The following is a 20,999-nucleotide window of genomic DNA, read 5'->3' as shown; positions in this document are numbered from 1 at the left end:
GAAACTGATGAATAACTGAGCTCTACCTATAAAACTAAAGATACACTATATGTGAATTAGTTGAAGTTAAATTAAAAAAAAAAAAAAAAAAAAAGACCGGAGCTAAGATCAAGAGCCAGAGGCTTAACCAACTGAACCACCCAGGCATCCCAAGGGATACAGTTTTTTTTTTTTTTCCTTGGGATAGTTTTTTTAAAGCGTGCAATTTACAGAGATAAAATTTTGCTTACTTTTTGATTAGGTCTGCCGTCAATGTTTATATTTAATATGAAGGCATACCTCAGATGAACAGACCAGGGGAGCCGAAAGTGCAAAGCCAGTAAGTAACCGTGGGTAACAACTGTTGGAAAAGATGCTGAGATTTTCCTGAGGCATACCACAATGAACCTGTTTAAACCACAGTTTGTGTATTTTATTAGGAACTAGCCTTGAAACGAGGTCACCGAGGGAGTCTATATCCTATTCCTAACAACTTACCGCTTGATAATGGAGAAAGAGGCTCTTCCACTCACTCTCAAGTGGAAAATGTGTTATGTCCCCACTTGTATAAATTCTAGTTGAACCCAACGAGCCCTACGCATCCGAGGCTATGGGAATGTTTTCTTCCGTACTATAAACACTCAACTACACAGGGCTAAAATTATGCAAAGGATTGCAAAACAAAACAGAACTGCTTTGGGACGTCTCCAAACCAAGCTACACGAACCAGGCGGAATTGACTTTTTATTTTTATTTTATTTATTTATTCATGAGAGACACAGAGAAAGAGAGAGGCAGAGACACAGGCAGAGGGAGAAGCAGGCTCCGCGCGGGGAGCCCGATGCAGGACTCGATCCTGAGACCCTTCGTACCCCAGGCTGGAGGCGGCGCTAAACCGCCGGGCCACCGGGGCTGCCCCCGGAATGGACATTTTTAAAAGCCGGCTGCTAGACCCTAGCTCCTGCACTCACACAGGCGAGGAGTGGGGCTGGGGCGCCAGATTCTCCGGGTCTGCAGACCCCGGGCCTGCCCGCCGAGCCCCGCTCGAGGCCGCGGGCGCCTGCAGCTGCGGGGCCCGGGGCTGCTCCGGGGTCAGGCGCAGGGCCCCCGCCGTCCTGCGGCCCAGGCGCCCCTTGGGTGGTCGGTGCCCCCGAGCACGCACCGGGCCCCGCGCCCCTCGGCCTCCCCCCGCCCCCGCCCGGGGGCTCAGCGCGGCTTCTACAGCAACGGGGACCCTAACCAGGTCGGGGGCGCCCAGGGCACGGACGCCTCCGAGGGCCTGCTCGCGCGCTCCCGCCTCCCTGGCGGCGGTCACCCGGGGACACAGGCGAGGCCAGGGTGGGGCGAGTCAGGACGTCCGGGGCCGCGTCGGAGAAGCAGCGGGCGGCGCCGGCCCGGGAGGGAAGGACGGGGGGCGGGGCGAGCGAGGGCCTCCCGGCAGGCCGCGCGGCGCCGGGCTTCCGGCTGGGGGCGGAGCGGGGGTCGGCGGCAACCGGAAGCGGGCTGAGCCGCCGTCTCGGAGCGCTGCCCGCACTTCCGGGGGCCTCGAGCCGGGCTCTCTGGAGTGTTCCGGTAGGCGGCGCGGGAGGAAAAGGAGGCGAGAGGGGCCGGGCCGGGCCGGGCGGATCCCCTTCGCTCCCAATGTGAGCAGTGTCCCGAGCCCCCGTCAGGCGAAGGCTGCCCAGAGAGGTGGAGCCGGTGGCCGGGCCGGGAACATGAGGCGGTGTGTCCTCTTCTGGACCAGCGTGGTTCCCTTGGTGCTGGCGCCGCGACCTCCGGAGCAGCCCCCGCAGCGACTGGGTAAGGGCCGGGCCGGGGCGGGGCGGGCTAGCTGGGGGCCGGCGCCCGGAGCCCGGAGCCGGAGCCGGAGCCGGAGCCCGGCGCGCGCCGCTTTCGGGGAAGAGCAGGATCTCTCAGGTGTTTAGGGGCGGGGTGTTGGACGGCCGCGGCGCGTCCCGAGGTTTTGGGTGCTGGAAGGGGGTGTGGCTCTTGGAGTGCAGGGAAGGGAGGGAGCCGGGCTGGCCTCTATGAATGGGAGAGGGATACTGGAAGGGGCCCTCGGGGGGGACTGACGGCCTGGGGGTCCGCCTCCGGAGCGTGCGTCTGGGAAGGAGGTAAGGGGTGTGTGTGGGGGTCCAGGTCCTGAGGCGCCCCCGGCCTTGAGGGGTGCGGGTGCGAAGGGCCCGCAGCTCCGCGGCGACTCCTGGCTCTGCAAGGAGCGAACTCGAAGTCCTGCTGGTGGAGGTTCTTCTGTGTAGTCATCTGGTTGGAAGGCGGCGACTGGAGAGCGCATCCCGGACTTGGCGCTTTGCGAACGTCGTAAGCTTTTGCCCTGAAATTGTGGCTCATTGGAGGGGCTGCGAGGGGGGCGCCTGAACCTACCGGGCCGGCCCTTTGATACCGCTTGAACGCCTTCCTGGCCGTTTTAAACGAAGAAATTATCAGGGATGACCAGTTGCCTCAGTTTCGAGCCAAGGAGGTGGAGGGTTCCTATTTAGATTTTTCTTTTCTTTTTTTCTTTAGTTAAAAGGACATCTTTTCTGTATTTAAATTCAGTTTAGCTAACAAATACCGTATTATTAGTGTTAGGGGTATAATTTAGAGATTCATCAGTTGCATGTAACACCCACTGCTCATTAGCATCAAGTTTCTCTTTTCTTTTCTTTTTTCTTTTCTTTTCTTTTCTTTTCTTTCTTCTTTTTTTTTCTTTAGAGATTTTATTTATTTATTCATGAGAGACACACACACACACAGAGGCAGAGACACAGGCAGAAGGAGAAGCAGGCTCCATGCAGGGAGCCGGATGTGGGAGGAAGGCATACAGATGCTCAACCAACCACTGAGCCACCCAGGCGGCCCTCAAGTGCCCTCCTTAATGCCGGTCACCCAGTTATCCCTTCTCCCCACCCAATCTTATTTAGCTTTTCTAAAGAGATTGAACTTTAGGTTGGACGTTCATTAAGGTGTATGAAATTTGTGTAAACTTACGAAATCTTAGGGTTCTTTGCCTTCTAAAAGTTGGCATGTAAGACAGTTTAATTTGTCATTATGAAACGTAGTATATTTTCCCAGTGGGCAAAGTTGATTTTTCATGGTTGGTTTTTTTTTTTTTTTAAGATTTTATTTATTTATTTATGAGACACAGAGAGAAAGAGAGAGAGGGGCAGAGACACAGGCAGAGGGAGAAGCAGGCTCCATCCAGGGAGCCCAATGAGGGACTCGATCCTGGCACTCCAGAATCACGCCCTGAGCTGAAGGCATATGCTCAACCACTGAGCCACCCAGGTGTCCCAAAAACCTTAGTTTCTAGATGAATCTTCCATGACATTCACAGATCATAGAGTTTTTTTTTTTATTTTTGTGCTTTTTATTTTCAAAGTGTAGACCACCATTGCCAGAAAAATGGGTACACTTATTTATTCACCAAAGGTTAGAAGAACATGTGCTGTGTGGAAGTATTATGTGTGACATTGGAAATAGAAAGATCACATAGTATCTGTCTTCAAAAAGTTTTGCATAGTTGTACAGAGATATCTAAACAGACAGTTCAGAAACAACATGGAGGAGAGAGAGATACACTACATTATGGCAAGTATTGTTACCGTGAAAAGATGTGGAACAGAGCCTGGGAAAGTTATAGAAGACTCCCTGAAGGAGGTGATACTTGAGCCCAGACTTTAAATTTAGGTAGGTGAAGAGGGAAAAATTAGTGGGGGTACTTAGAGACTGTAGAGTTGAAAGGAACCTCATAGATCATGTTTTAGTTTTCAAAATAAAAGGACAAAGGAGTCTCAGAGACATTGTGAGTTGTCATGTTCTCACAGTGATAAATCTGTGCCTTGTGGATATTCTTCCTTTTTTTTTTTTTTTTCTTAAATTTTGTTTATTCATGAGAGAGAGAGAGGCAGAGACACAGGCAGAGGGAGAAGCAGGCTCCATGCAGGGAGCCCGATATGGGACTTGATCCCCGGTCTCCAGGATCACGCCCTGGGCTGAAGGCGGCGCTAAACTGCTGTGCCACCTGGGCTGCCTGGTATTTTTTCTTTTGAAGAATAACGGTGTATGTGTGTTTGATGGCTCCAGATGTGATTAGTTCCTTAACTTAATCTTACCATTTTTTAGATTGAACTGGTCAAGATCAAAGAATAGTTTTATAGTTAAGGAGCATTGTTTATTGTAGCCTATTTGTCTTATAAATGTTACTGTAGGGATCCCTGGGTGGCACAGTGGTTTGGCACCTGCCTTTGGCCCAGGGCGCGATCCTAGAGACCCGGGATCGAATCCCACGTCGGGCTCCCGGTGCATGGAGCCTGCTTCTCCCTCTGCCTGTGTCTCTGCCTCTCTCTCTCTCTCTGTGTGACTATCATAAATAAAAAAAATAAAAAAATAAAAAACATGTTACTGTAACCTCAGTATTAAATTTTTAAGCTGGCATGCCTGGGTGGCTCAGTGGTTGAGCGTCTGCCTTCGGCTCAGGGCATGGTCCCAGGGTCCTGGGATTGAGTCCTACATTAGGTTACTTGCAGGGAGCCTGCTTCTCCCGCTGCCTGTGTCTCTGCCTCTCTCTCTGTGTGTCTCATCAATAAATAAATAAATAAATCTTAAAAAAAAGTTTTTTTTTTTTTTTTTTTTTTTTTTTAAGCAAACTACTTGCCATATGGGTTCAAACTCACAACCCCAAGGTCAAGTTGCATGCTCTATCAACTGAGCCAGCCAGGTGCCCCTCAGTACTAAATATTGATTAGGGATTTGATAATATATTTCTAAAATATTTTATTTTATATTTTATAAAAAACATCTTATCCCTACTGAGCAGGGAGCCTGACATGGGCTGGATCCCAGGACCCTGAGATCATGACCTGAGCTGAAGGCAAATGCTTAATCGACTGAGCCACCCAGGCTCCCTGGGACGACATTTTTTTCTGAAGGATAGAAATATATACTAGAATCCTGGCTTTTGGAGTACTCTACAGGACACCCAAGATGATTTCAATTGAACTGTTATGAATTGCATAATTCAGGAAAGTTGTGAGTCATGTGAACTTAGTCATGATGATATCTTGAAGTTGCAGCTGGGGTGTATAAGTCTCACTCTGATTTCAAAAGTGTTTTCCCTTTGTGTTACTTTTAATAAAAGAGGATGTAGTGGGTGGAGGGGAAAAAAATATAGGTCACAGATGAGGGATAAAAGTTTGTATCTGAAACAGATTTTGAAATTTACCTTGAGGTTATTGGTGTGGGGATTCTCCACATTGCAGTGCTTGTTTTTCATTATTGACAGCACCATTTTGCTCAGTATTTGACATCTGGCTTCCTCTTTTGATGTTAACTTTGCTTATAGGGTCCATTCCTTTGAAACCGAAATACTTAACCACCCTAACTGTTCCAAAGGAGATTTAATTTAATGCCAGTCTGCTTTGAACTAGTCAAAGAGGTAAACTGTATTTCAAGAATAGAATGAAGAATAAGCAGAGAGCCATGGTGGAGACTTTGTGAGAAATCCTTTTAGCTTTTATGGAGTTTCCAGAACATTAAGTATAGGTGTCCTTTGAGGCCATGTGTGGTTGATTTTCTTATATTCCTTAATTTAGCCCTAAAATCAACCAAGGGAATTGGTATCTCCCTCCCCACACTGCTTATTTTTCTCTTTTTTTTTTCTTTTAACATGAGTTGTAGGCTTTGACAAATCTCATCTGCTGCCTTGGTTTCACTTACATTTGATTGTATTTTGGTAACTACTTATCCCTGACCTAGACTTATTCTCTGAGGCTCCATACTCAGGTATCCAACTCCCCACTTGATATTTCTGTCTCTGTATTCACAGGCACTTCCAATATAACATGTGCAAAATTACTTGGGTATGTTTATTTGATGAGAAGAAAGTATAGGATACAATGTCTACTCTAAAGAGATGGGTGCTGAAAAAAAAAATAAAGAGATGGGTGCTGGAAATTGTGGAAGTAGTCTCATTGCCTGACATGGCTTTGGGTCCCTTTCAGCTACAGAGCTGTATGGACCAATCCCGGTTTCCTTAGAGGATCCTTTGGGTTATGCTGACTTTTATTTAGGCTCAGAGTTTCCATGTGACTGGTCTTGCTGGAGAATCTTGGCTCTGATGAAGAGTTCTTGATAGGGAATGATTGAGGCAGCTCATCCTCTATCCGCCCTAACTGCTGTAAACCTAGAAAACTAAGTTTCTAACTCCCAGGCCTTGGGGGTCTACTGCCCAGCAGAGAGCACTTGCTCTGTTCTCATTTTTCTCATCCTTTAGTCCAGGGAGGGATTCACCCACATGTAGGGCCTACTTCACAGTAACCTGTCTAGGTCCCTACCTTTTCCTGCAGAATTTGAGGAGTCCTCAAGAGCATTCAGGTCTCATGTGTCTTCTGTACAAGCAGAATAAAGAGTTCACAGCAGTCCTGGCTTTTTTCTTTTCCACTTCTGACACCAGACATAGGAGCCTGATACTGATAGTGTCATCTTGGGAAATTCTTTGTACTCCACAGGGCAGAGGAGTTGAGAGTGAGCGGTGGGCTACAGGGGTTCTGCATTATACTTGCAAGTTATATTCCAAGAATATGTGATTTATTGAAAAAAGAAAAGAGAAATTAAGTAAAAAAGGCCATAAACATTCCTGGACTACTTTTGATACAACAGTTGATTGTTTAAAAATTGGTTTTAATTAATTAATTATTTATTTTTAAAGATCTGTTTATTCATGAGAGACACAGAGAAGCAGAGACAGGCAGACGGAGAAAGCAGGCTCCCTGCGGGGAGGCGATGCAGGACTCAATCCCAGGACTCTGGGATCATACCCTGAGCCAAAGGCAGACACTCAACTGCTGAGCCACCCAGGCGTCCCTAAAAATTGGTTTTATTTTTTATTTATTTATTTATTTTTTTAAAAGATGTTTATGTTCGTTTTTTTTTTTTTTTTTAAATTTTTATTTATTTATGATAGTCACACAGAGAGAGAGAGAGAGAGGCAGAGACATAGGCAGAGGGAGAAGCAGGCTCCATGCACCGGGAGCCCAACGTGGGATTCGATCCCGGGTCTCCAGGATCGCACCCCAGGCCAAAGGCAGGCGCCAAACCGCTGCGCCACCCAGGGATCCCTAAAAATTGGTTTTATATTAAAAGTGTTGACTCTGGGCTTGATGAAAGTATAGTTTGTCATTTTATCAGTAAGCGGCCATAAAAGCATACCCCAGAGATGAAACAATTTGGGTGTAAAAGAAGGATGGAGTGGAAGATTTATCAAATCTATAGGCCACTTTACCCCTACATTGAGAAAGACGATTTATTGCAGGCCTGAAACTCCAGCTTTCTCCTGGTTCTTGGAGAACATATACAAGGAATGAAGTATCAGCTGCCTTTTACTGCTCATGTCAGTATTGAAAATCATACAAAACAGACTTGATTTCTTCCTGCCTAAAATCACTATGTGGCTTATCAGTAAGGTAATTGTAAATATATGATGACATAATGCCGAAAAGTCCTATGTAAATGAACAATGTAATGTAATTGCAAACTACATAAAGAACAAGATGTAGTGTGGAACTCCAGAATCTTTCAGCATCCAGCTGTCCTTTTCTATCAACTCCTCCCCCAAACCCGCTTCTACTCGTGTTTTTTTTTTTTTTTTTTTTTTAATCTCAGTGAATATGGTGCCAACTATCTACCCACATACCCATGCCAGAAACCAGGGACTCTTTTCTTGATCTCCGCCTAGATTGCTTGGCTGCTTACTAGCCAATTTTCCAGACTCCAGTCTTGTTCCCCTCTAGCCCACGCTCCACACTGCAGTCACAGTGATATTTCTTAGAGCTGTTGCCTGTCCGCAGTCCAAAATTCTTAATTTAGTTCCATGGCCCTTCATAACCAAATTCTGCCCGCCTGCAGTCTCACACCTCTTCCCATCTGTGTGCTGTTGTGTCCTCTAGCTTCAGGGAGTTGCTTTCATTTCTTTGAGTGTTATGCTCCGAGTTTCTTGGGGACGTCAGGGTTTGTGTTATGCTCTCTACTTAGAATCCTATCCTTTCTTTCTCTTGGCGATCTCCTCTTCCTTTTGATCTTAACTTCACTACTGTTTACTTGGGAAAACATCCTTGGCTCCCCAGGCAGGGGTTCCCCCTGCTCTGCCCTTCCATAACTTCTTGCAACTTCCTCTCCCTTGGTACTTGACATACTTTATAATTTTTTTGTATGGTGGTCTTTCCTTCAGCGTCATACTATCAGTAATATATTTCTCTTTCTTTCATTATATCCCTAGTGCCTGGAAGGTGGAACATTTTCAGTAAATGTTGAATAAATGAATAGGTGGAGCCTGGTGGAAGGGAGGAAATGAAGTGCAGAATGTCCATGCAGGAAAGGAATGGTGAGGGTGGAAAAGACACAAAAGCAAAGCAATATCTTTTCCACCCTCACCAGGGAGGGTAGGGTCTCAGACTAGAGACTAAGCTGACAAGAGGCCAAGTGAGGGAAACCATAGCATGTGACAGAGAAGAGTGAGGAGGGATGAGTAGGGGATACCGAAATAAAGTACTCTGGTCTGACCTTTGGAATTGTGCTTGTTGTTTTCTAATTTTGTGTTCATAGCCAGTCCAAATGAGAAAAGCTCAGTTGTTTACGGGACTGCCTGAACAACTCGTAGAAAGCAAGGAAGGGGTTCTTATCCTGCAGCCATTGTGGAGTGCTAAGAAAGAGAATTACGTGGCTTATACTTAAGCTTATTGGGAGATTTGGATATAGATAAATGATAAAATCTTGGGAAATGTTTGAGATTCTGTTGAAAAACCTATAAAAAATTGAGATTGCTAGTGGTTGGAATTTTGGAAGTGAAGTACAGTGAAATGCCAAGTATCTGAGAGACTCCTTGCTAGTGAAGGGCAGTAGTGAGAGCAGGATGTCTGTTGGTTGGGTGAGGGGATGCTTTTACCATGTTGTCTGGAATGGCCCCAAGGCATCCAGTGTGAGATATCTAGTTATTATAAAGGGACAAATTACAGTTGAAACACATTACTTAGGTATTTTAAAGTGCTTTAGCAAGCTATATTTTAAAAGTGCTTATTATGAAAAATATACCTAAAGATAACCAGTGATATTACTATCGTGTTCTTTCTTTTCTCTAGGCCTATTTTTATACATGGTTAAGATCATGCAGTGTGCATAGTTTTTTTTTAACCTATGTTTGTTTATTTAATGTTATAGCATATTTTCTCATGTTCTTAAAAATCTGTTACCAGCCTTTTTAATGATTATAGATTTTTTTTCATTTGAAAGTGCTATAATTTATCTGTTTCTCAGTTATTAATTTACCTTATCTCTGATTTTTGTTTTTAAAAATAATGCAAGGCTGAACAAGGACTGTCTTTGTGCCTAAAGCTTTTATCTTCACTTTGTGCTGCTTCCTTGAGCCTGGTTCTAGTTCAGTGGTTCTCAAAACGGAGTGTATCAGCATCACTTGGAATGCATGTAACACAGATTGCTGGGCCTCAACCTAAGGATTCCTGACTGAGTAGGACTGACAGGAGACCTGAAAGCTGGCCTTTCTAACAAGTTTCCAGGTGATGCTACTCATATGGGGACCCCACTTTGAGAACAACTGGCCTGTGTTATTGACAATGACAGTACAGTATTGAGGTTAAGTTTCTCAGTCAGTAGGAGTGATTATGATCTTGAGTGAAACTGAATTCATGTATCAACCTGTATCAGGGAGGTAGAAGAGCTATAAAAGATTGTATCAGCATCTCAGCATTGAGAATTTGTGCAATTTGTACACACAGCAGTGCAATTTTTGTAAGGTTCTGTGCATAATAAAACCCAGCTCCCATGGGATGCCTGGGTGGCTCAGCGGTTGAGTGGCTGCCTTCGGCTCAGGGCGTGATCCCGGAGTTCCAGGATCAAGTCCTGCATCGGGCTCCTTGTGAGGAGCCTGCTTCTCCCTCTGCCTATGTCTCTGCCTTCTCTCTGTCTCTCTCATGAATAAATAAATAAAATTAAAACAAAACAAAACCCAGTTCCCTTTTGTCTGTTTTACAATCTACTTGTGAGATAAGACAAATATAACCCAAAAGTGCCAGAAAAAAGGAATTTAACAAAACAAAGGGCTACAGAATTCAGAGGGAGGCGAGATCATATTTGGTTGACACATCAAAAAGGAGGAGGCCAAGAAGTAGAAGGTCCAAGAAAAGCTAGGATTTTTTTTAAACTTTTCTTTTAAAAATTAATTTATTTAAAGTAGGCTCCATTACCAATGTGGGGCTTGAACTCAAGACCCTGAGGGGATCCCTGGGTGGCTCAGTGGTTTAGCACCTGCTAAACCAGGGCGCGATCCTGGAGTCCCGGGATCAAGTCCCACATCGGGCTCCCGGCATGGAGCCTGCTTCTCCCTCCTCCTGTGTCTCTGCGCCTCTCTCTCTCTCTATCGTAAATAAATAAATAAATCTAAAAAAAGAAAAAAAGACCCTGAGATCAGGGGTGCCTGAGTGGCTCAGCGGGTGTGTCTGCCCTTGGCTCACGTCATGATCCTGGGGTCCTGGGATCGAGTCCCACATCAGGCTCCTTGCAGGGAGCCTGCTTCTCCCTCTGCCTATGTCTCTGCCTCTCTCTTTGTGTCTCTCATGAATAAATAGTCTTAAAAAAAAAAAAAAAGACCCTGAGGTCAACAGTCACATGCTCTACCGACTGAGCCAGCCAGGTGCCCCAGAGCTAGGATATTTTTAAGGAGTTTTACAAGTATGGCATCAGTGAAGCTTGGAGTTTTTGGCCAGAGAAGCCCAAGTTCAAGTCTTGGTTCTGTGCTAAATTAGCTTTGTGATATAATTCTCCCTGAGCTTGTTTCTTCATCTGTAAAAAGAAGATACTATTTCAGGTATGTTTGTGCAGATTACATAATAAAATACCCAACAAAGTATCTTGTAGGAAACACACACTCAAAAATTGTTGAATAGGCTGGCTCAGTCAGTAGAGCATGTGATTTTTGATCTCAGGCCACGAGTTTGAGTGGAGCCTACATTAAAGAAAAAAGTGGAAAAAAAAGATTGAATAAATGTAAGCTTCTTGAAGGGTTTTTCATTGATGCTTCTATGCGGTGTAATCAACAAGGCCAAATCACCAAGGACCATCTATTGGCATAAAAGTGATTGATGCCTTTTCAAACAGCTTTTTTTCGGATTAGATTTTAAAGGAAATTTTGTTGATGGAAAATGAGTGGTACCCAACAAATGTAAACTTTGCTGCCGCTTTATTTAGTATTATCTTGAATTAGACCCTGGATAGACTTTTTTTTTTTTTAAAGATTTCATTTGTTTATTTTAGAATGAGCATGGGCATGCTGGGGGAGGAGTGGAGGGAGAGAAGCAGACTCCCCCTGAGCACAGAGCCTGACACCAGGCTCAGTCCCCATGACCCTGAGATCATGATCTGAGCTGAAATCAAGAGTCAGTCGCTTATCCGACTGAGCCACCCAGGCACCCTGACTTGGATTGGTTTTGATGAAATTTAACATGCTTATCTCTTGTTTTCTTCAGGTTTTTCCTGAATAGTATAATAGTGAAGCATCTTCCTTTAGACCACTCTTTATAAATTGGCCCTGCCTCCCTGTCTTTGCTGTTCTGCTCTAATGTCCATAGCACTAACATATATTGTGCATTGTATGTCTCTCCCACACTGAAATGAGTGCTGCAGTAGGCAGGAACTTGGCTCTATTTAGTACTGTATCAGTACTGCAACCAGTGCGTGGCACATAACCATGAATTAGTGAATTGGTAAATGAACCAGTTGAAGATTTCAGGAGAAGAGGGAAAAGAAGAGTATTGTGTCAGTTCTTTTAAAAGTGATTTTGTGGGCATATTTATTTTATTTTTTAAAAAGATTTTATTTATTTATTCATGAAAGAGAGAGAGAGAAGCAGAGACACAGGCAGAGGGAGAAGCAGGCTCCTTGCAGGGAGCCCGATGTGGGACTCGATCCTGTGACTCCAGGATCATGCCCTGGGCTGAAGGCAGGTGCTAAACCACTGAGCTACTCAGGGATCCCCTTGTGGGCATATTTAACCTCAGTAACAATATACTTGTATTTTAAGCTCCTGGTGCTGTATTTTAAGGACATTCTAAGTCCAATGGAATGATTTTGAATATCATTGCTTCTGTAGTGATATTTGTTGAGAGGAAAGAAAGCTTCAGCTTAAGTATTTTTAGACAGTTTCTACAGAGACTTTAGTCACCAAAGTTGTCTTCCAAAAATCCTCTTCATTTTGGAAGAGACAGCAGAGTTGCTGATAAAAAGTGACTTACATGGGTATCATATACGTTAGAGTATACTTTGGCTCTATACCAAATAAAAACATTTTTGTGCATGTTTTATCTCTGGGGCAGCACATCTTTGCTTTTCTTGGGTTTCAAGTCAGTTTAGTAAAAGAATTAAATTTTTTTTTTTTTTTTCCCCCAGGGATTAGTTTGGTCATATCACTGCTGCTTCCTGAAGTTCAGTGGATTGTTGATTCTGCTGTGTCTGTTGAGGGCAGGAGTGATTGGGATATTACCCCTTTTTGCTTTTTAATTTGGAATATGTAATTTTTCTGTAAAGATTTACTTTTGGTTTGTTCAGGCCATTGATATGTTTGTTGCTCTTTCATACTACATGTCAGCTGATAAGGAATTGTTGTAGCCTGGGTTAGCAGTGGTCAGGTGGAGTTGGTCACCTTCATCTTAGAAATTCTAAGTAGACAAGCCAGAAATGCCTTTAATTTAGAATTTAGTTGATTATGTAGTATGATACTTTTTGAGGTATCAAAATTATTGGTGTCTGGTATGGATATGAACTCATGTTCAGATTCCCTAATTGTCACAAGTACCTTTCCACATTGATTTGTTTGACCTAGGATCCAAAATGGTTCACACATTAGCTTGCTTGCTGTATTCTTGTCTATAGAAGTCCCACTTATCTGTGGGGGATACATTGCAAGACTCCCAGTGGATGCCCGAAACTGGGTATGATATGGTAAAGTTTCTTTTTCTTTTTTTTTTTTTTTAAATTTTTATTTATTTATGATAGTCACAGAGAGAGAGAGAGAGAGAGAGGCAGAGACATAGGCAGAGGGGGAAGCAGGCTCCATGCACCGGGAGCCCGATGTGGGATTTGATCCCGGGTCTCCAGGATCGCGCCCTGGGCCAAAGGCAGGCGCCATACCGCTGCGCCACCCAGGGATCCCGGTAAAGTTTCATTTATAAATTCAGCATAGTAAGAAATTAACAGTAATAATAAAATGGAACAATTATAATAGTAGACTGGAATGAAAGGTGAATATGGTCTCTCCCAAAATCTTTCTCTCTCACTCTCTTTTTTAAAAATATTTATTTATTCATGAGAGACAGAGAGAGAGGCAGAGACACAGAGGGAGAAGCAGGCTCCATGCAGGGAGCCCAACTCAGGACTCCATCCTGGGTCTCCAGGATCATCACACCCTGGGCTGAAGGTGGTGCTAAACCGCTAAGCCACCCGGGCTGCCCACCCCCGCCCCGTTTTTTTAAGTGAGCTCTATGTTCAATGTGGGACTTGAACTCACAACTCCAGGATCAAGAGTTGCATGCTTTACAGACTGAGCCAGCCAGGCATCCCCCTTAAAATCTTATTTTACTATACTTAACCCTTCTTATGATCATGTGAAATGATAAGCTGCATATACGTTCAGATGAAGTGAGGTGAATAATATGGGCATTTTGACCTACTGTTAGGCTACTGTGTACTGACCTTCTGACAGACCACAGCTGACCTCAGGTAGTTGAAACCTTAGATAAAGGAGGACCACTATATTGTCTCCACCCGTCCCTTCTTTCCCAAGCCATTTATCTTCTAAAGAACTTGGAAATATTTTATTCCAACAAAAAATACTTTATTTTGTAGGAATTCTGATATTCTAGATGTGGCTGATTGCTTCCTAAGGTGGTTGTTGTTTTTTTTTTTTTTTTTTCTTCCTAAGGTTGTTAATTTGGTAACCTAATCTCTTTATGTCTTAAGAACTAAAAGTTAGGTCTTGATTAAATTCAGTTTTTTTTTTCTTATATATCTATTTTGGCAAGAATTTTTCATAGGTTGTGCTTAGCACTTCAAGATGCGTTATATCAGGAAAAGTTTGTTGTTAGACTCTGTCATTTTAGTGATATTGTAATTGATTAGTAAGTTAGGTGTTAATAATCATCTTACCTTTATTTCAGAAAACCTTGATTCTTTACTCTCAGACTACGATATCCTCTCTCTATCCAATATCCAGCAGCACTCAGTAAGAAAAAGGGATCTACAGGCCTCAACACATATAGAAACACTACTGACTTTTTCAGCCTTGAAAAGGTAATTTGAACTATTTATAGAAAAATATTGGGGTAACTGGGGACTTAGTTTGGCAAAGGTAGAAAAATAAGGGTGTTTATTAGAGTCTTAGGAAGTTATGTTTTAAAGATTTGTAATTGATATAATTACAGTCAGTCATAATTCTTATATCACTTCTTACTCTAAAATTCATAGTGATGATTATTAAAAACAAGCAAATGAGTATTCCAAAGGTATTAATGATAGTAATAATGTTTATAGGATTCTAACAAAGGATTTTAATTAATTGAATGATTTGTAGTACTTTAAAATATTTTGTGCTACTTTACAACCATGAACTACACACTAAATATTATCTTTCTTTTATATATGAACACACTGAGTTTTAGAGATCAAGGGTTTTTTCAGGACCCCACAGCCTTGTGGTAAGTTGAATAGAGAATTCAAAGCTGTGTGTATATTGAAGTCCCCTTACATTGTAGCATAAATTGATGTGATCTGTTTGGGCAATAATTTTGCTTTCTCTTACATTTTACAGATGTAAATCTGTTAGATAATTGCAGGCCTTTTTGTAAAGTCTTTTTAGGGAGCTTTACTAATATCAAAACAAACACTGAGAGAATGTTAATGGACTGAAGCAGAGACAGAAACACACTTCCTGCTGGGCAGGTGCCTAAAGAGGGGCTCTATCCCAGAATCCCAGGATCATGACCTGAGCTGAAGGCACTTAACGGACTGAGCCACCCAGGCACCCCAACAAATATTTTTCAAAAAAGAAAGTAATACATGTACTTGATTTAAAAAGCAAACTGGGGGAGGGGGTTATAAGAAATTTTCACTTCTTCAAACTTCCCAGACATAGAGAGCTTTCCTGAATAAACCTCTAAAAGATTTTTTTATTTTTTAAAGATTTTATTTATTTATTCATGAGAGACACAGAGAGAGAGAGAGAGAGAGAGAGGCAGAGACACAGGCAGAAAGAGAAACAGGCTCCACGCAGGGAGCCCGACGTGGGACTCGATTCTGGGACTCCAGGATCACGCCCTGGGCTGAAGGCAGGCGCTAAACCACTGAGCCACCCAGGGATCCCCTCTAAAAGATTTTAATGCATATTTTTTGTATATAGATCTGTGTATATGTAGGTGATATAAGTAGATTTACCTCATTTTTATAGCTGCATAAATATTTATTTTTTATTTTTTATTTTTAAAAATTTATTTATGATAGTCACACAGTGAGAGAGAGAGAGGCAGAGACATAGGCAGAGGGAGAAGCAGGCTCCATGCAGGGAGCCCAATGTGGGACTCGATCCCAGGACTCCAGTATCACACCCTGGGCCAAAGGTAGGCGCCAAACCGCTGCGCCACCCAGGGATCCCTTTTATTATTTTTTTTAATATTTATTTTTTAAAAAATATTTTATTTATTCATGAGAGAGACAGAGAGAGAGGCAGAGACGTAGGCAGAGGGAGAAGCAGGCTCCATGCAGGGAGCCTGATGTGGGACTTGATCCTGGTACTGCAGGATCACACCCTGAGCCAAAGGCAGGTGCTTAACCACTGAGCCACCCAGGCGTCCCTGCATAAATATCTCTTTTGCATAGAATTATAACGGTTTGTTGGCTAGTAGCTTACAGCTACATATTATTTAACCAAAGTGATTATTATTTCTTATAGCAAATCTCCAATAAATATCTTTGTGAATATACCTTATCTAGGTTATTTTTTTTATAGGATACTTTCCTGAAAGAATGAGTCAAGGATATACATATTACAAATGTTTACTGCTGTTACCATATTTCTTCCTAAAGACATTAGCCCAATTTATTCTTCTAGTAGCAGTTTATGAGCTTACCTGTTTCCTGTTACCCTTAGCAATACAAGGGTTTATCAGCCCTTAATTTTTGTCCCTGTGAAAGGGGATGTATCTCCTTGTGTTGGATTTTTATCTTATTTTTTTTTAAGTGTTGTGGCTCCTTTTTTTTTTTTTTTTAAGATTTTATTTATTTATTCATGAGAGAGAGAGAGAGAGGCAGAGACACAGGCAGAGGGAGAAGCAGGCTCCATGCAGTGAGCCCGACATGGGACCCGATCCCGGGTCTCCAGGATCATGCCCTGGGCTGAAGGCAGGCACCCAACCGCTGAGCCACCCAGGAATCCCTGTGTTGATTTTTATCTTGTGTGAAATTGAGCATCTTTTCATGTGTGTAAATCATTTATTTTTCTGTGTCTACCTTTTTGTATCCTTTTACCATTTTTCTGATAGGTTTATTCGATTCCTGAATCATAGTCATGCTTAGTATATTTACCATATGTGTAACTGATATTTTATGCAGATATATTTTATAATGTCTTTTTCGTTTTTTTTCTAGTTATTGCCATCATCCTTAGATTATTTTTGAATAATTTCTTTCTGTTAGAGTTCATGTCAAAATATTGTTGTATTGGTTTTCCAAGCTTCCAGGCCTATAGCAAATTTGAGCAGTGATGATGATGATAATCTACCTGGTGCTTAATTTCATGTAATTTATTTGAGGCACTTTGCACATGCTCTCTCTAATTCTCACCATGCTCCACAAAGAAGTTTTTGTTACTCTCTTTTTGGGGGAAAAAGAATTGAGACTTAGGTTGGGTAACTTGCTCAAGGTCACTTAGCTAGTAAATGGAAGATAAAGGATTTGAATACAAGCCTGTGCTATTTCTGCTGTGCTGATACGGATTTTGGTGAAGAAGTGGATATAGTTTGTAAGAGATAAATAGGAACAAAGGATAAGGGGGAAACTGCAAAATAAGAACTAAAAATTTGGCTTTCTAGGTTTTTTTAAAGTTAGGTTTGGGGTGACTCATAGAGTCTTTTCTGTGGGGGGAAGTGTTGCCATACCCCATACATTCCTCTCTTTCAAGTCTCATAGATGACATTGATTCTTAAGAAAATGTTCAGTATTATCTATGTATACTCTTTGTTTAAGGAAGCAGGGAGGTTTGTAATTTATTTTACAGGCTTTCCATCTGAAGTGTTTAAATGGAAATGGATCTAACCATGTAGCAGAACTTTGGACCAAGTACTTTAAAATAGTTTATATCATTTAACCCTGAAAACCATTCAGTTAGTAGGTATTATTTTCATTTGTAGATGAAGATACTTATTTCAGAGGTTAAGGCCAAGATTAAGCATCGAGTTAGTGGTGGAGACAAGATTTGAGCTAGGTTTGTCAGACTCCAAAGCTCTTTCTTTTATGCTGCATCGTTAAAAGAAAAAGAAGGTGGGATATTTGAGATGATCAGTTTATATAGGGCTGAACTTACCAATGTGAAGCTGCTCATTACCAATGTGAAGGTACTCATAAATGATTAGATTTTCTGGTTTTAGATAGTAGTCTAAAAGGCTAATTTAAATCAAGGTGATTAGATTTGTGTATGACTATTATAGCAGTTGAAAAGCATGGAAATGCTGAGAAATTATATGAGGAGTTAAATAGTAACTTTATGAAGAAAAAACCCTGAAATTTGCCTAGAAGTTACAATTCCTCTGTTTTATAAATTAAGAAATGCTAAAGTTAAAAATATTGTTTTAATACTTTTTTTAAAAAAAGATTTTATTTATTTATTCATGAGAGACACAGAGAGAGAGGTACAGACATAGGCAGAAGGAGAAGCAGGCTCCATTCAGGGAGCCTGACATGGGACTTGATCCCGGATCTCCAAGATCATACTCTGGATTGAAGGTGGTGCTAAACCGCTGAGCCACCTGGGCTGCCCTGTTTTAATACTTTCTGATAATGTTGCACTTTAAAAAAAATTTAGATATTTTTTATATCCTCTTAAAAGTGAAATATCTTAATTTATTTGAAGAGGGCTAGAACTGATAAAGAAATGGAAATAATACATATCCAGCTAAATGGACTATTAAAAATAGATATGAGGTACAAACTTCCAGTCATAAAACAAGTCATAAGGATGTATAGCATGGTGACTGTAGTTAATACTGAATTGCATACATGAAAGTTGCTAAGAGAGTAGATCTTAAAAGTTCTCTTAAAATAAATTGGTTGCTCTGTATGGTAACAATTTTAATTAGATATTATGTAATATTTACAGAAAAGGAGGAAAATATTGTTAATTCAGGTGGATTAACACTAGTTTGTAGTTACTGTAAATCCTTAAGCCAAAAGTCAGAAAGATAAAGGAAAATGCTAAAGGAAATCTATTAGTACATGACTTCACATAATTTTGAGAGGATAAAGTAAAATATAAATTCTGACTGAAATAACCTTTAGAGGTTTTACAAGTCAAAGATGAAGATTGGAAAGTCAGAAAACAGGAATTTTACCATTCCTTGGTCCTTATCTTTATAGAACAGATTTTTAGTGTAAAAAACAATGCAGGGATCCCTGGGTGGCGCAGAGGTTTAGCGCCTGCCTTTGGCCCAGGGCGCGATCCTGGAGACCCGGGATCGAATCCCACGTCGGGCTCCTGGTGCATGGAGCCTGCTTCTCCCTCTGCCTATGTCTCTGCCTCTCTCTCTCTCTCTGTGACTACCATAAATAAAAAAAAAAAAAAAAAAAAAAAAAAAAAAACAATGCAATTTCAGTGATTTTTCTGGAAAGAATAAGTAAGAGTAACATTGAGACTCGTAGAGGGCTTCGAAGCTGAATAATGAGGCATTTAGAATAGGGATACGTTTCCTTACAAAGATATCAGCATAACTGATGGAAAAAAATCATAGCTGTGAATGTGTGGGAAGATATGTTTTAGGAGAACAGGAGAAGATGTTCCAAGGATTTCTGAAATAATGTTCTATTGTCTCTTTCCCTTTGACCATTAAAAAAACCCACAAGTGAACTAAAATTACTTTGTTATGCTCAAAAAGTTAAAAATATTTATTGCTGTGGAGGCCGCCCCTGTCTAGATTCTTTCTGGCAGTTTAGACTTAGGCAAACCCATGGGGAAGTAACACTTCATAGTTTCGACCCCACAGCTGACAAAATTTGTTCCTGTGGTTAAGATAAAAAACATACCTTTATCTTTAGTGTTCATGGGCACATTGAAAGGGTAAATAATAATTGAAAAATTCTTGCTCACCACACCCAGATTTTATGACAGGACTGAAACTGAGAGAAAACAAAAGAATATTAAGCTGACTAAACTGGAGTATGTGCTTTAATGTCTCTGTTGGATCCTTATATTTATTTTCCTCACAGGAATTGAGGATTAATTTTTTTCAAGATACATTCTCTTTAGAAGGAGAAAAAAAGCATGAGTGCTTTTAAATATAGAAAGTAGCAATTACTAATTTTGCCCAGCAATAAGAACAGCTTGATTTTTAGAGGCAGCACAGTACAGGCCCTTTTTTTTTTTTTTTTTTTTTTTCCCAAAGATTTTATTTATTCATGAGAGAGAGGCAGAGACACAGGCAGAGGGGGAAGCAGACTCCACACAGGGAGCCCAATGTGGGACTCAGTCCTGGGACTCCAGGATCACGCTCCGAGCCAAAGGCAGATGCTCAATCACTGAGCCACCCAGGCGTCCCAACAGTACAGGCTTTTGAAATACACCTAGTTTGGTGTCTAGTTTCATCACTTACTGGCTGTGTAACCTTGAGTATGTTGATAGACCTGCAACCCTCAGTGTTTACTGTATGAAGTGGAAATAATGTAAGCAGAGCATGTAATGCTGAGTAGTATTCAGTAGTGGTATCTAGTAATACCAGTCTTTGATAAATTTTTCAGACAAGCAGGATTCCAACTTAAACTATCCACCTGTGTGTTTCCTTATTCAGTCTCAAAAAGATGAATGCATAAGCTCTTTTAATCTTTTTTCCTCCAATTTTAGTCTTTTTTTTGGTTTGCCAAATTCTTATAGCTAAAGAAATTTGTCTGTTTGTCTTTATATGTGATATAATGCTAAGTACCTAGTAAAACAGTAGTTATAACTGGAATAGTGTTTTATTAATGTCCACTCTGTCAGCTTATTTTTTAAGTAAGTTGGATTTTATGGGTTAGAGTAAATTTTATGTGTTTAGAGTAAAATATGGCTGCATTCTTTCTTTAGGCATTTTAAATTGTATCTGACATCAAGTACTGAACGCTTTTCCCAAAATTTCAAAGTCGTGGTGGTAGATGGTAAAGATGAAAGTGAGTACACCGTCAAATGGCAGGACTTCTTCAGTGGACACGTGGTTGGTTAGTATGAAGCTTGTTTGTTTGCCCTTGTGTCTGTTAGGGTGTCCAGATCTAGTTTGCATATTTTTTTTTTTATTGGGAAGAAGAAGGGGTGTCAGAGAAGTGCTATTCTTTGTTTCATATGAGTTTTATAAGTTTGGAAGGAGGAACATGTAGATGGGGGGAAATGGGGATTATCTAAGCATGTGTATATATATACTGTCTATTTTAATGATTAAAATTAATTTCCTCCCAGTTGATAAGAATTTAACCTCCTCTTGTCTCCAGGGAAGGATGTAGGCTTCCCTTATGAGATTTTAAACAAGGAAGCTAGGAGATAGAATAATTGACTTTATGATTCTGTTAAGTATTTAAGACATTATGTCAAACAAGCAATTGTGGTTTACTTCTGGAACTTTCTCTGCAGAAAAAAGAAATGACATTAAAATCTGCAAATCATGCAGTTCAAACTCTAGATTCCAGATCATGCTTTCTGCCTCCTTTCCTTCCTCATTCTTCCTTCTCTCCTTTTC

General features: G+C 41.5%; 1 protein-coding gene across 4 annotated transcripts in view; it reads left to right on the top strand.

Annotated features, from left to right (window-relative positions):
* Positions 1-1,420: 1,420 nt before the first annotated feature.
* ADAM17 (ADAM metallopeptidase domain 17) overlaps positions 1,421-20,999 on the top strand; it is a 49,609-nt gene continuing 30,030 nt past the window's right edge. The window contains exons 1-3 of one of the 4 annotated variants that reach the window (XM_025454693.3): positions 1,421-1,779; positions 14,196-14,328; positions 20,357-20,487. In XM_025454693.3, the coding sequence (XP_025310478.1) occupies positions 1,695-1,779; positions 14,196-14,328; positions 20,357-20,487 (349 nt within the window). In that variant the 5' untranslated portion in view covers positions 1,421-1,694. Of the gene's footprint in view, positions 1,780-2,167; positions 2,299-14,195; positions 14,329-20,356; positions 20,488-20,999 lie in introns of those variants that run through there. The other 3 variants (XM_035700659.2, XM_025454694.3, XM_035700658.2) reach the window with 3 other exon arrangements.

The sequence above is a fragment of the Canis lupus genome, chromosome 17, assembly GCF_003254725.2.
Source record: "Canis lupus dingo isolate Sandy chromosome 17, ASM325472v2, whole genome shotgun sequence".
NCBI lineage: Eukaryota > Metazoa > Chordata > Mammalia > Carnivora > Canidae > Canis > Canis lupus.
This window is presented reverse-complemented; position numbering and strand designations above follow the sequence as displayed.